We start from the raw sequence: 13,600 nt of genomic DNA, 5'->3' as shown, positions 1-13,600 counted from the left end.
GTGAATATTGTAGTAACATTTGTCCGCTGGCCAAAAAACAACTCCGACCCCAAGTGGCAATGAAATCGACATAAAAATCATTTTATTTGAATTTCAATTGGCATTCATCCACGTAGGATCTGCCAACTCAAACTGCAGAGAAGCCGATTCGCTGAAGACGAAGCTTTCCGCTGGCACTTCCATTTACCATTTTCCCCATATGACATGAACGCAGCATTAGTGCAGAAGTCTGGATTTGAACCAGTTTCTCCCGACCCAGAAAGCCATCGTCTAACTAATCTGCCAAAGGGGAATTTTTTTCCTGACGTGCCCCAGACTGCCAGCTAGCACCTAAGGGCTACATCTGCATCATCTGAGGCTTCCTGGCTGCCCGGCTCCACTCCGCTCAGCCTTCCTCTCCGACCGTCCTCCCACCTCCCACACCAGAGGTGAAACCTGCCCCGAGGTGGACCAGGCCGTAACTAGGAATAGATTTATTTATTTATTTTTTTTTAGGTCCACGAGCAAAGTGAGACTGTCTGTCATATAACCACAGGGGAAAGCATTCCTTTCCTCTGCAGGTCTGGATGATTTGGGGTCACATGTCTGCGGGCTGTGTTGATGTCCACGTGGTGCAGCCGAAATCACGACTGGAGGGAGTAAAAGCCAACACTAAGGTGCTTAAATTCACAGTGTTGCAGGGGGTTCAGAAAGCCAGACAGGATCAGGTAAAAATTCCTCTCCGAATACACTGTTTTCTTTTTTTTATATCAAAGTATTAATATCAAAACGATACTTCAAAGACCACATATTTAAAACGAGTCACACCGTAGCCACTCCTGTCTAGATATGGTGTTGTAAGAGTGCTTGTCTGGCATGTCCCTTTACCCCACACTTACCCACCCATGAATGTGAGATCTTTTACTGATTTAACCGATTTAAGATATGGTTCTGGGGGGGGAAAAAAAAAAAGCATGTCACTGCTATTTAACTTTAAAAATGGCAGATTTATTTACTCTACAAAGTATGTAAATATATTTAATTACATATTTATTTTCTTTTGTATATTGCCCTCTTCAATTTGTTCAGTATAAGAGTTGAACGGCTACTGATTATATATATATATATATAAACACACACTGTCTATGGTTGATTGCAAAGGGTTGTTGCAGGTTAAAAAAAACGTTTGCCGGCTACAAAAATCTCCTCAACATAAAACAGATTTGCTGACAGCTCGGAAACGTGTGCGATGTGCCGCAGATAAGCTTCGTTTTTTTTTTCCTCGTGCCCTTCTGTTCGAAATGTAGAAATAACACACAAAAGCTGCTTCGAGCAAAAAACGGCGTGAGAATTTGTGACCTCACCCAGCCGCACACTGCCAGATCACGCCTCTTTGTTTCGCCGCCCCCCTCGCTCAGAATCCGTCAGCTTTTATGTTTTCCCTTTAACGCGGTGAGGAGAAGTGGTTTCTGGAAAGATCTGTAACGTTTACATAAGTCGTGTACATAAAGGTTTACAAGTGGTGGTGGTGGGGGGGGGGGGGGGGGGGGGGCGTCATTGGCAAGACCAGTGCTGCTTTCTCACGGTCCTTTCAGAGTGTTTGTATGTGTGTTTCTTCATGAAAACTTCTGCCAGGACTTGTGTGTACATTGTGTTTTTTTTTTTTTTTTTAATACCCCACCCTCCCCCATCTGTCCTGTTATGATCCCCTCCCTTCCTGCCAATGTAAATGTAAATGTTTTGTACGACCACAAGGTTTGTATATGAGAAATTAATTGTAACGGCATAATTTTAAAACCTTTACAGTGTAAAACACGAGAAACGCAAATGTCTTCTTTTGTTTTGGTCATTTATAAAAAGGAAATAAATTAACTGTGATGGAACATGGTCTGACAAAGTCTCCGGTTTCGTGCGTTAACGTCCTGCCTCGGTGTGCACTCTGGGTCCATTTAGGGGATCGATAAATTGGATTCTTGACTCAGCAGTCTGTCACCAGGGAGATTGTCCCGTATTTTACTGCAGAGCGGTGACGTGTCCTCTGGAAATCAGCCTCACGGCTCACGTTGCGCTCATCCCTCGTCCACTTCGTCCGGCAGTGAGCCGAGTCACCGATGGAGTCTTTTGATACCAGTTCTTCCTGGCCTGCTTATATTTTCCCGTCCTGGAGGATTTCATCGTTCACCTGCAGACAGAAACACATCACAGTTATGAGTTGCACTTGTGAGCGACCACATTCAGTGTCCGCTAGATGTTTAACCTTAAGCCTTAGGAATCTTAACTTATTCCCGTTCTAACATTAACCCTCAAGTCCCGAGCGAAGACCAGTGGGTGTGCTGGCCGGATCCTGACATCCCTCTGAGGTCGTTCGCTGGGAGCACAAGCGCACACACTCACCCACACCTATCTGCGTCGCTTGTTGCCTTTGATTTTCTGGATCTCCTTGGAGCTGAGGACCAGCATGCCGTTCTTGAAGCGGCCCACCTGACCCGAGGGGCCAGAACCAAGGGACGCCTTCTTCTTCTTGTCCCTGGCGGAGGCGGTGCAGCACGTTTAAACACAGGCTTCAAGCACTGAGATGCGACACAACAGCCTGGATAAATATGTTCATTGGGGCCTTTCTGATGCTCTAGGATGCATTCTGTGCTTACATAAAGAAAATTGTGTACAATATTTAATAATATACAGATTCAAGGACACTTACAAAGAAAACATGTCGGTAAATGTTACTTTCAACACTCTTACGCCGCCCTACTGCCCTGCGATCAAATCCTACAGGAGAGGGTTTACAGATATGTTCGGAAATGTCTCACCCACCTTTGATTACTCGGCTTCTTCTTTTTCTTCAGGTCCTACAGAGCAATGACGAAGGACACAACAAGAAGAATTCTATTGTTTATTTTACGGCGATTTTAAAATGCGTTAATGATTTAATGGGAACGAATGTTTGTATCGTTTGAAATGACGGCCCCTTTAACCTTTTAATGAAGAAAACACATCTACTTATAATACAGGTAGAGCTGGAGCAGTTGGGCTCACGCCTGAGACTGACTGAAGGCGCGGGTCTTACCGGCTGAACCTCCTCCTTCGCTTTCTGCTTCTTCTCTTTGATCCTCTCCTGCAGAATCTTGTAGTTGACGTAGTCCTTCTTAGGGGCCTGATTAAGAGATGATAATTAAGTCACTCGGCTACTTAAAAAGTCAGTGCAACAGGGGGACCTAGCGCTGTAAATATGTACGGAATTCTTTCACTCACTCTGGCTCCCAGCATGACCGCTCTGTCCTGTTCAAAAACACGCTGCTGCTCCTTCTTGTAGCCGGTGATTCCAAACCGATGGACCTCAAGGCGAGCCTGACGCGAACACACACACACACACACACACACAACTATATTAATTCAGGGTGCAACAATTTCCCGTCACACGCAAAATCACAACATAACAATTTCCACATAGCGAGGCAAGGCTGTAATTAAAATGTGGTTCTGCTCATCATCAATTTAAATGCTGCACATGTACAGTAAAGCGTGATAAAACTGTCACCTTTTCCAAATTGAGTTCTTCTAGCTGGTCGCTTCCCTTCTCCTCGGTTATCTGGGGGGCCTTGAAGTGAGAACAGCACACACCCGAAGGCCACAGTGAAGTGAATGGATGGTGACAAGAAGAACATAAACAGAGAAGGCGCAGACGCATGGAAGAAATGTCAATGGGGAAAAACCCATTTTCCAAGATGAAAAGGGTTCTGCATTTGCACAAATATATAACCGTGAACTGTGATACAGTTCCGAGTGGACGTATAATGTCAGTGCTAGTGACAAAAGCTAAAGACCACGTTTTCCATTAACTAACGAAGAATACATTGTCGATTAAAGCAGCACAGACTTACAGGCGTTTTGTCGGGAGCCGGCGTCTGCTTGGTTTTCGGTTTCTTTGAGGGGTCCTGAAATGTCACCACCTCCACCTGGCTCACCTGCCGGACGCTTGGACCTGAGCAAGACGTGATCCAGGAAAACCGAAGAGAAAAGGAGGAGTGGAGAAATGAGCGGTGGAAGATGGGGGGGGGGCATATTTTAGTGACAGCTGTGCATATATGGAGCCTGGGACGCTGAGATAAGTCATTAATTATTGACTAGTTTAAACATCAATATGCCATGACAGATTATCTGGGGGACTCTTGACTTGATTCCTGGAGACAAGATGAGTCAATAGAGGGGGGGGGTGGTTAAGTCTTTTTCACGTGAGTGGTGGTGTTACACAGCGTGCTGCTATGCTACCCACCTGTTTGTCCAGTCTTTGGTTGTTCCTGCAGGTGTTCGGTCCCAACATGATCTCCTCTGCCGTCCTCAGTGTCACCGCAGATATCTTTGACTGCGGGGGACTCCTCCTCCACCTCCTCTTCCTCATGTGCTTTCCGTTTTTTCTTCCTCCGAGACTTCTTCTCTTTCAGCGCCGGTCCGTTACCTGCACCATCAGTTGACAACACCAGCATGAAATAAGTCTCCGTCCCTGCGACTTTTGGTAAACGTGATCAACTTGCCAACTCTACTATAAATGTACAAAGCTCATTCATGTTTGTTGCCACTGCCAGAGAGGTGTTAATTCAACCCTCTGTTTATTACTGAGGTTATAGTTAATGAAGGTCTACCAAATAAAGTGGACACTGAGTGAATTACTTGCATAAGTTTGTTGGTGCTTACTATTATTAGCTATTATTTACAAGGATGTACATTTTTCTGAATGGGTCCTGCAAATAAAACCTAAGCAAATGAAGCCTGGGTTGTGGATTGGGGAGTTAACTCTGCATCCTTGTCACTGTTTACACATCATGGTGGTTCATGGTTAAGAACACTGCAGCAGAGCAAAGGTTTATCTATTTATTTAATCATCTTTACTAGAAAAAAAAAATACATACTTCTCTTCTATTAATTCTTAATCATTATAATTATATATTGAAACATATTCCTGAGGGACTTTAAAGGACTAATTTAACTTTCAATTATAACCCTTAAGCTGTCACTACAGGGACTTTAGGTAACGTTTGACAGCGCCCTGGATTCACTAACAATCACCTTTACGACTTGAGTTGACAACGTTAGCTATAGGCTAACATTAACGCACGTTCCGTCGTTTCGGTGCCACACGCAACACGACGGCGAGGCATACTGCTTGTTTTTAACAGTTACATCGTGCCACCAGGCCCACGGTAAAACAAATTAGAAAGAAGGAGCAGTCTGTTTTAGGTAACACCAGCGGTTATGAGTGGCTAGTGAAGCTAGCTAGCTAGCTAGCTAGCTAGCTAACAGCGCTTACCGAAGTCATAAAGTTTATCCAAGACGTGTTCAAGAAACACGCAGTCTTCGTCATCTTCTCCGTTTGTCTTGCAGTTCATTTTTGAGTCGACGGCTAAAAAGCAGGTTAACGAAAACCTTCTCGGGACTCAAGTCAACGATAACAGCCCGTGTAGTGCGAATGACAACAAACTGTGGAAAGCACGTGGGACACACGGCACGACCGGGTTGGTTGGTCCTTTCCGGCTGCCGTAGTCACGGAAATGCAACGGAAATTGCCAGTTCACACGCCCATGCGAAGTTCTTCGAGGTGCTGCCATCAACTAGAAGTGTCACACCGAGAGGAAGAAACGCACCGATATTGCTGCACGCATAACGTCACTGGATGCAGCGTCCGTGTGTTTGTAAAGTGTGACGAAGCATGGCGTCCGAAGCTGTTTATTCGGTATGTATGCTTTCCTAATCAGAGGGCTAAGCTAACTTCTGCTCTCTGCTGTAGCTCAGTGGGTTACTATCTGACTTTTGACATTTAATTTAAAACAAGTGAATGCCAAATTCGTACTCCAGTAACAACGCAGCATCGAAACACACCGTTCTGTGTTGTAGTCGACACGAATCACGCACATTTAACGTTAATAAGGCAGTTCAATGCATTGCTTAGCATTTCCCCCACCCCCCCACCACCACCACAACACACTGTTAAGCAATGCCTGCTTTATATTTCAGCATGTACGTAGCCTGCCGGACATTTTGTTTTAATGTAACAAAAAGCTCTTACAGTGTTGGTATTCGCAGTGCACCTTTTTTAATTGCAAGTAAACTCAATCTACTTTACATTATAATGCAGTTAAGTGTTGCACTTGCCAAAATGTTTAGGTACTTGTACTTGAATATTTCCATTTTTATAGTACTTCACACTCCTACTCCACCACACACAGGGAAATATCCTATGCTTTACTAAACTGTAGTTATTTGTGAGCTTTAATCAATGGTTACTTTCAAAATATTTGAAATACAAATAATAAAATGAGGTATTCTTGTAGATTAAACGACCCAACAGTATATAAAGCAGTTCATTTTAGCTGGAAAAGGTACACCGTGATAACACTGGTAAGACTGGTGCCCTGAAGTGTTCACAACAGACTAATCAACAACACCTCACCTGTCAGCCCCATAAGGCTTTTTCATAGGGACGCCTCTAGTGTCACAGAGTCTAAAAGTGCAGACTATGTCCCATCCAATCACGGCTTTAAGTCACTGCCACTGAGAAATGTGCGTACGTGTCTGATTTTAATGTCGCGTGGCGTCTTTGTAGCACAGAGACCCCATGCTGAGGAAAAGAGATGACTTTGAGGACCTCTTGGAAGAGAGGAGGAACTCCAGCGACCTGAGATATGCCCTCCGATGTTACACTCCCGTTCTGTACAAGGGAGTGCCGCCCTGCGAGGCCAGCACGCTGAAGAGCATGGTGCTTCGCTCTGACCAGCTCCGCTACGTCATCCATCAGGTAAAGTTAGAGGCCGACTGGCGTTAGGTTGCCGTTCTGGCTAAGCCTGATGGATGTGGACTTATGGTAACATTTTTTTTTTTTTTTTTTGAATTGTCAAGGTTTCCGGAGAGACGGGCAGGGCTCCTGATGACGTCCAGGAGGAGGCGTCGGCCATCTTGGAGGAGATGGCTCACTGTCTGCAGCTCAGCACCGTTCGCTTTTTTGCCTTCGCGCTCAGCAAGGTCTTTAAAACCTTGTTCCGGAGCATCTGTGTCAACGAAGAGGGCATCCAGAGGGTGAGAACGCACACTTGCCAGACACTGTGGCATTAAGACGACTGACACACACATACTTAATCTGCTCTTCGCTTTGTTGTTAGCTCCAACAGGCCATTCAGGAGCACCCGGTAGTCCTGTTACCCAGCCACCGCAGTTACATGGACTTCCTGCTGATGTCGTACATCCTGTACACCTACGACCTGGCTCTGCCTGTCATCGCTGCTGGCATGGGTAAACATTGAGTGTATCCACCGAGATAGCAGATTATGACCTACACATGTACGAGCTCAGAGAGGTGTGGATCCTACAATATGGTAGTTTTTGAGGCTGTGTGCAGTAGTGTCGGTGTATGCATACAGTGCTGCATATTTAAAGGTTTTTCTAATGTTTTCAATCAAATTAGGGGCAGAATGTTAGAAACTCCACATTTATAATGCAGTCCAACGCAGCAAACCTGACTATTTACACATGAACGCGCAGTTTGTTTGTTCCTGCAGACTTCATGGGGATGAAATTTGTCGGGGAGATGCTGCGGATGTCTGGCGCTTTCTTCATTCGTAGGTCGTTTGGTGGAGACAAACTGTACTGGGCTGTCTTCTCGGGGTACGTCAAGACCATGCTGAGGGTGAGAACGCTGTTTCCTAAATCTTTTTGTCATGAGAGCGACTATTTTTGTCCTAAGGTTGAGGAGTAGTGACACGTTGCAGTGGTTATTTTAGGTTTGTGAAAGCCCTGTTCTTGAATTGGTTCACAGTGAGAGAATGAACACGGCCCGCACACAACTTATGTGATGTTATCATTTCTGTATCTTTGAGATGTAGATGAGATAGATTTTTACATGTTTTGTTTTACACTTCAGAATGGATATGCACCAGTTGAATTCTTCCTGGAAGGGACCAGAAGCCGAACGTCCAAGTCTTTGACTCCCAAGTTAGGTAAGTTACGAGAAAAAGAAGCTGTAAACTCTCCCAGCTTCACCAAACGGGTCCCCTGATGAGACCCAGATCAGATCCTGTGTTTTGTTTTTCTATATATTCCCCTGCCAGTACAATAAGTGAATCCCAGCGTCATTGCTAATTAAATATAAGTGTATTTTCAACACATTTCAACATGCTTCTGCAAGTTTTCCCAGTTTCCCGTGGAGCAACTTGTTTTCGCTGAGGTGACCTGTTTTTATTTGTTCAAGTTCTCATCCTACTGTCCTCCTCCAGGTCTGCTGAATATAGTCATGGATCCGTTCCTGAAAGGAGAGGTGTTTGACGTCAGCCTGGTCCCAGTCAGCATCAGCTATGAGAGGATCTTGGAGGAGACGCTTTATGCCAGAGAACTGCTGGGTGTGCCCAAACCCAAGGAGTCCACTTCAGTGAGTCATGTCAACATCTGACTTGTGTATAAATGATGAATGGAAACACAACAGCTACTATTTACGGTTTTGCAGAGACCTGTAAAAATCTCGAAATGACATTTTGCAGCCTGAAAAAAAGCCTGTGCATATGCGCTCTCTGCTCTGTGTCTTTAAACCGCACGCCAGTGTATCACATCTACGTCTCTGGTTCCGCTCTCCTTTTTGTAGGGTCTGTTTAAGGCCAGAAAGATCCTCAGTGAAGACTACGGCAGTATCCATGTGTACTTCGGTCAACCTGTGTCTGTTAGGAGTTTAGCCGAGGGCAGAATTAAACGCCACCAGTTCAACCTGGTACCAAGGTACGATCAGCTATCAAACTTCAAATTATGTGTGTAGTCTAAAAGAAACTAATAAAGATTTTGATGTGGTGATAAAGGCTTCAACACTTAATTAAAATATTGGCAAATTTCTATTATATTTCCATTCTTGGCTAAGCCAGCTCCTTACCCTCGTAGGACTGAATGTCTAGAAACGACCTTCTGTACTGTAATTTGGGTCCTGTTTCCGGGTCTGGATGTTAATTTTGCTCCCTGTTTTTGTGTGCACTTAAGTGAGTTCTGTGGTCACATCTACACGATATCTTTCATCGGTTTCCACCGTTATTGAATGCAGTTTTACTTCTGATGAAGTATTTTCTCCGTGCAGGTGTTTAAAGATGCAGTTGAAGATTTAAAAACAGGGACTAACTGAGTTTTTCCACGTCCAGGCACATCCCCAGGAGGCCCAGCGAGGAGATCAACAGCTTTGTGAATGACTCTGCCTACAGGCTGGTGCGGGCCCAGGAGGAGAACATGGTCCTGAAGCCGTGGGTCCTTCTGGCCTCCCTGCTGCTCCAGAACCACCATCAGAACCAGGCCATGGGGCTGAATGAGGGGATGGCGCTGGACGAGCTGACCGCACAAGCTGTGTGGCTCAGGGACCTTTCCCGGCAGTGCGGAGCCTTCCTCCACTGGCCTGGTACCGTATGAGCCCAGTACTCACAGTACTCCCATCTTAAAACTGACCCTGTGTGTGTGTGTGTGTGTGCCGACTAACAAGAGGGCTCTGGTAAAGTTTAAAATGGGGCGTTAAGGGGGCCAAATCCTTGTTCTTCTCCTTGTCTTTCTCATCCAGTTATGTTTATTCTGGTTTTTCTCTCTCTCTCCTTCAGACCACGTGCCGCCTTCGGAGGTGGTTTCCTCCAGTCTTTCCCTTCATCGAGGTCTTGTGAGGATCTGTGAGGGAAGAGTCCAGCTGGCAGAGGAACAAGGTTTGTTTCTTGTTTCTTGCCTTGAATCGTCTGTATTACATTTCTCTGAATTGTTTGAATAGAATATATATCCATAACCCCAAAAATAGTAATTAAATGCAAGGTAAAACACTTAATCTTAACCCCCCTATTTAGCATTTATTAAGCACTATACTAACAGTTAATAAATAGTGTGTAACACACTATGATGATGTAGTTGTGAGCAGATATAAGGAGTGTTAATTCATTGTTGGCAATTGTAACTTCACCCATGAAGACGCTTCCAAGTAAAGTGTGATGATGATGAGGTGAAATGATTCGTCTGACTTTAACCTTCGTCTTGAAGCAGGGGGACCAGGGGGACCAGGGGAGCCTCGCAGCACCGTCACTCCAGAGGAGGAGCTCCTGAGCCGGGCAGTCGCCGTCCTCTCCTGCGCCTCCTACAGGAACCAGGCGCTGCACGTCTTCCTCCGACCGGCCCTGCTGGCCTCCGCCATCCACGCCGCCTCCTCCAGCAGCAAACGTAAGACTGACTGCTGTTCACCCGTTCAAAATGTGCCGCCTTCTGCTTGTTGTCATCACGTAATGTGATGTGGTGTGACGGTGCAGCCCACGCGAGTAATGGAGAGAAACCACAACTGAGATTCAGGTTCTGCGGTTGTAGTTTCACATCGCTGTCTGGTGCAACCTGAACAAACGTGTGTTATTGACAGAACATTGGATGAATACCTTTCATAGCCACTCTATGATAGGTGTCGTTTATGCTCAAACATGTGAATAAATAAATAAATGTAGCGTTTTTTTTAACTCTGAAAAGCCACTTATTATACAGGCGGTAAATTTGCACGGTGGCTGTTAATTATTCTGTGTTTTCCAGAGGAGGTCTTTAACAGTTTCAGCTTCCTAAGAAACGTTTTCTCCAACGAGTTCATCCTCTGTCCCGGAGCTACAGTGCAGGTGAGCAGCAAACACCCAAATACTGTTGTACTTGAGATAGATGTTTCAAATATTGGCCAAATGTGGAATGTTGAATGGCCCTGTAGTCTGTAATCCATTTTGTTGGGTTTCATATTTGACCCGTGTCTTGTAGGACTTTGAGGAGGCCTGTTACCTGCTGGGGAAGACCGGCGCTCTGCAGGTTGCCCAGCAGGAGGTTCTGGTGACAGAAAGAGGGCACAGAACACTGGCCTTCCTCACCAGCATGCTCGATCCCTTCTTACAAGGATACCAGGTGAGGGAGACACACACACACACAGTATGGCTTTGTATACGTCAGGTGTGTCATGTTGTGTATACAGAAGGGCAGACGAGGACCCGGTAGAGTTGAAGCGTGGCCTCACGAAGTCTTATATGGTTCCTGATGTCATGTTTTGTAGCATTCAAACATGGCGTAAGGCAGATGCATACCACACGTAAACCACAGGTGTCCTCTAGAGGGTGCCGTTCATTTCTCATTAATCTGAATAGCTGCGTCTGTGTGTTTGTGGTCTGCAGCTGATGTTCCGGTTCCTGTGCGAGGAGGCCACCGAGACTCTGACGGAGAAACGGTTCATTCCTGCCGTCCGCAAGTTCATCATCAAACATCTTCTAGCAGGTTTCTCTCTCTTCAAAAGTTTCCCACTTCGTCGAACTATTTCCGCCTCGGCTCGTCTCTCCACTGGATATTCTAATTGTGTCTTGTGTTACGTGTGTTGTCCAGGTAGACTAAGACACGCTGAGGTGTTGTCGTCTGACCTCCAGAAGAACGCTCTGGCAGCTCTGCTAAGACTGGGAGCTGTGCGGAAACTCAAAGGGTATGTTGGTTTTGATCATCCTCGCGTCACTGAAACTACAGCTAACAATGCCACCCTCCAATAACTACCAGAACCCCTGAATGACACCACACATATGCTATGTGACGTAGATCAATTTTGATACAGATACCTCGATTAATGATTTTATCGATATGGTCATGTTTTTCAGTCCCTTAGTGATATGAAGTTTTAATTTTTAGCTGATTTGTTCAGTTATTTTCACTTTCGTTGTGTAATTGAGCTGTAAAAAAATAAATAAAAAAAATACTGCACTCATTGGTCATGAAGAGTGAGTTGCGCCCCGGAGTACATTTTATTTATTTAGGCATAAATCACAAATTAGCCTCAAAGGGCTTTAAAATCTGCACATCATAGAACACCCTCTGTCTTTAGACCATGGATTCGTATATATGGACAACCCCCTAAAAAAAACAACCTTTAACTGGAAAAGAGAATGGAAGAAACTTAAGGAAAAACTGGCAAAAATCAACTAGAAAACTATTTGTGCTAAGCAGAACGACAGTAAATCTTAAAGAGTTGGTTTACCCACATAACAGAATGGTGTTTGTAAGAAAAATGACTTAAAAAAAACTCCATCTATTTCAAGAAACTGTGTCCTTTTTTCCAGAAATACTTAATTGTACAGTACAGGTGCTCCCATTCAAGAGTAAAAAGTAACATAAATTAGAACTAAAAGTATGTACAAAATATAAAAGTAAGAAATAAAAATAATTTGACTCTGGATAATCCACAGAAAGCACTGTTAGAAATGTTCCCCCGGAGCTACGTTCTAAGTAAGAAGTAGTCCCCACAGTGGCTCTGCAGCGAGCACGAACTGCTGAAAAATAACTTCAGTGTTTCTTGACTTCAGAGCGGAGCAGGGGACTCTAAAGGTCAACAAGGTGATGGTGAACTCATTGGAAGACACTCTGGGTAAGAAACGAGCTGCCGGTTGGACCGGAATGACTTGTGTTTTGGTTCAACCTCCAGGCCTTTTAACGCAAACGTATCTCTTTGCCTAGGAGGAAAACTCCCCACTCAGAAGGCCGCCGCCGCCCGCCTCTAAGTCACCGACCTCATTTAGTGGACCGAGGCGGGTCGCAGCCGACGACGTCTCGGCTCCCCTCGGGGTTCGGTCGGCCCGGCGTGTCCCACCGGCGGTCCAACCTAACGGAGAGATGGAACAAAAGAGCTGCCACCTGGAGACAGCTCAACCCCCCCCTCCTCCCCCCTTAATAATTTCACTTTAGTCTCTTCACCTCTCTTTTCAATATGCCCTTTTTCCTCTCTCACACTCCTTTTATTAAAACCCTTTTTTATACGTGTGCATAAAACCAGACGCTCAGTAAGGCCCCCTTTTGAAGGTACATTGCTGAGCTCTGTGGCTCATTGTGAATAACTGACCTTTTGCTATGATGAGCAGCCTTGCGAAAGCTTCTGAATGCGCCAGCTCCACTCAGGATAGTGGCCATTCCCCATTAGTGCATTTGATATGTATCCTCTTAACACTTTCTTTTCTTTGTTTTCTCTCCGCCTTTTTTCATCTGAGCCTCAGTCTGTCTCTGTTCATTAGCTGTGAGTCTCTCTTTGTCCTCTCTCTCTTGCTTTTTCTTTTGAGCACTAATGGATTTATTCATGCAATGTGGTGTGGACCTACATTTTCACTCTCTTTTGAAACGCTGTTTTTTTTTTTTTGTTTTTGTGAAGCTAAAGTTGCTAAAATGGTGGTTCCATATGTTAGCTTTTGGTAAAACAAACCAAAAAAAAATGGAATTGAAGAGTTTATATATTTGAAGTTGAACTTGCCACAAACCCGAGGCCTCCTTCAAGAATAGCTTGCACCAGGTGTGTCAGTTTACCTTCTGCCAACACTCCAAGCTTCGTGGAAAAGCTTAGTTTACACAGAGGAGATAATGCTACGAGTCTAATGCCAGAGTCACATAGTTGCCAAACTCCCTGTTATTTATGCCCGAAGCGCTACCAGCTCACACCAAAGAATACGTTCGCTGTCGGAGATCCTTTACATGTTTTCTCACGTTCTCAAGTCTAGAGTAGTTAGTTGCTTCATTAGTTACTCATTCTTATTTCAGTCAGGATATATTAATGTTGTTTTAATATTCGACCTTTTTATTTATGTTCAAAGCG

At 44.8% G+C, this 13,600-nt stretch overlaps 2 protein-coding genes across 3 annotated transcripts; one reads left to right on the top strand and one right to left on the bottom strand.

The window, feature by feature from the left end:
• Nucleotides 1-1,830: 1,830 nt before the first annotated feature.
• Nucleotides 1,831-5,392, bottom strand: fsaf1 (40S small subunit processome assembly factor 1). 2 transcript variants are annotated; one of them, XM_070926082.1, is made up of 9 exons: nucleotides 5,285-5,392; nucleotides 4,253-4,435; nucleotides 3,861-3,961; nucleotides 3,518-3,577; nucleotides 3,232-3,327; nucleotides 3,047-3,133; nucleotides 2,794-2,828; nucleotides 2,374-2,506; nucleotides 1,831-2,161 (listed from the first exon to the last, which is right to left on the bottom strand). In XM_070926082.1, exons 1-8 carry the CDS (start codon nucleotides 5,361-5,363, stop codon nucleotides 2,380-2,382), a joined length of 768 nt encoding a protein of 255 aa, XP_070782183.1. In that variant the 5' UTR covers nucleotides 5,364-5,392; the 3' UTR covers nucleotides 1,831-2,161; nucleotides 2,374-2,379. The 2 variants fall into 2 exon arrangements, with proteins under 2 accessions (XP_070782183.1, XP_070782184.1); XM_070926083.1 differs by having other exon boundaries at nucleotides 2,380-2,506.
• Nucleotides 5,393-5,554: 162 nt separating this feature from the next.
• Nucleotides 5,555-12,580, top strand: gnpat (glyceronephosphate O-acyltransferase). The gene is made up of 17 exons (XM_070925778.1): nucleotides 5,555-5,707; nucleotides 6,578-6,769; nucleotides 6,871-7,047; nucleotides 7,131-7,260; nucleotides 7,527-7,654; nucleotides 7,889-7,964; nucleotides 8,241-8,392; nucleotides 8,603-8,733; nucleotides 9,141-9,391; nucleotides 9,585-9,683; nucleotides 10,012-10,185; nucleotides 10,540-10,619; nucleotides 10,753-10,893; nucleotides 11,157-11,256; nucleotides 11,362-11,455; nucleotides 12,327-12,388; nucleotides 12,478-12,580. The coding sequence occupies exons 1-17, from the start codon at nucleotides 5,684-5,686 to the stop codon at nucleotides 12,519-12,521; spliced, it is 2,055 nt and encodes a 684-aa protein (XP_070781879.1). The 5' UTR covers nucleotides 5,555-5,683; the 3' UTR covers nucleotides 12,522-12,580.
• Nucleotides 12,581-13,600: the final 1,020 nt, after the last annotated feature.

Source organism: Enoplosus armatus, chromosome 19, assembly GCF_043641665.1.
Source record: "Enoplosus armatus isolate fEnoArm2 chromosome 19, fEnoArm2.hap1, whole genome shotgun sequence".
NCBI lineage: Eukaryota > Metazoa > Chordata > Actinopteri > Centrarchiformes > Enoplosidae > Enoplosus > Enoplosus armatus.
This window is presented reverse-complemented; position numbering and strand designations above follow the sequence as displayed.

Excerpts from the sequence above, each read along its gene's own strand:
- fsaf1 (XM_070926082.1), bottom strand. The coding sequence starts at position 5,363 with ATGAACTGCAAGACAAACGGAGAAGATGACGAAGACTGCGTGTTTCTT. Across the intron at positions 3,578-3,860 it reads CGGCTCCCGACAAAACGCCT|GCCCCCCAGATAACCGAGGA; the intron begins GTAAGTCTGTGC and ends TCTCACTTCAAG. Across the intron at positions 2,829-3,046 it reads CGAAGGAGGAGGTTCAGCCG|GACCTGAAGAAAAAGAAGAA; the intron begins GTAAGACCCGCG and ends ATTGCTCTGTAG.
- gnpat (XM_070925778.1), top strand. The coding sequence starts at position 5,684 with ATGGCGTCCGAAGCTGTTTATTCG. Across the intron at positions 7,655-7,888 it reads ACGTCAAGACCATGCTGAGG|AATGGATATGCACCAGTTGA; the intron begins GTGAGAACGCTG and ends TTTACACTTCAG. Across the intron at positions 9,392-9,584 it reads AGCCTTCCTCCACTGGCCTG|ACCACGTGCCGCCTTCGGAG; the intron begins GTACCGTATGAG and ends TCTCTCCTTCAG.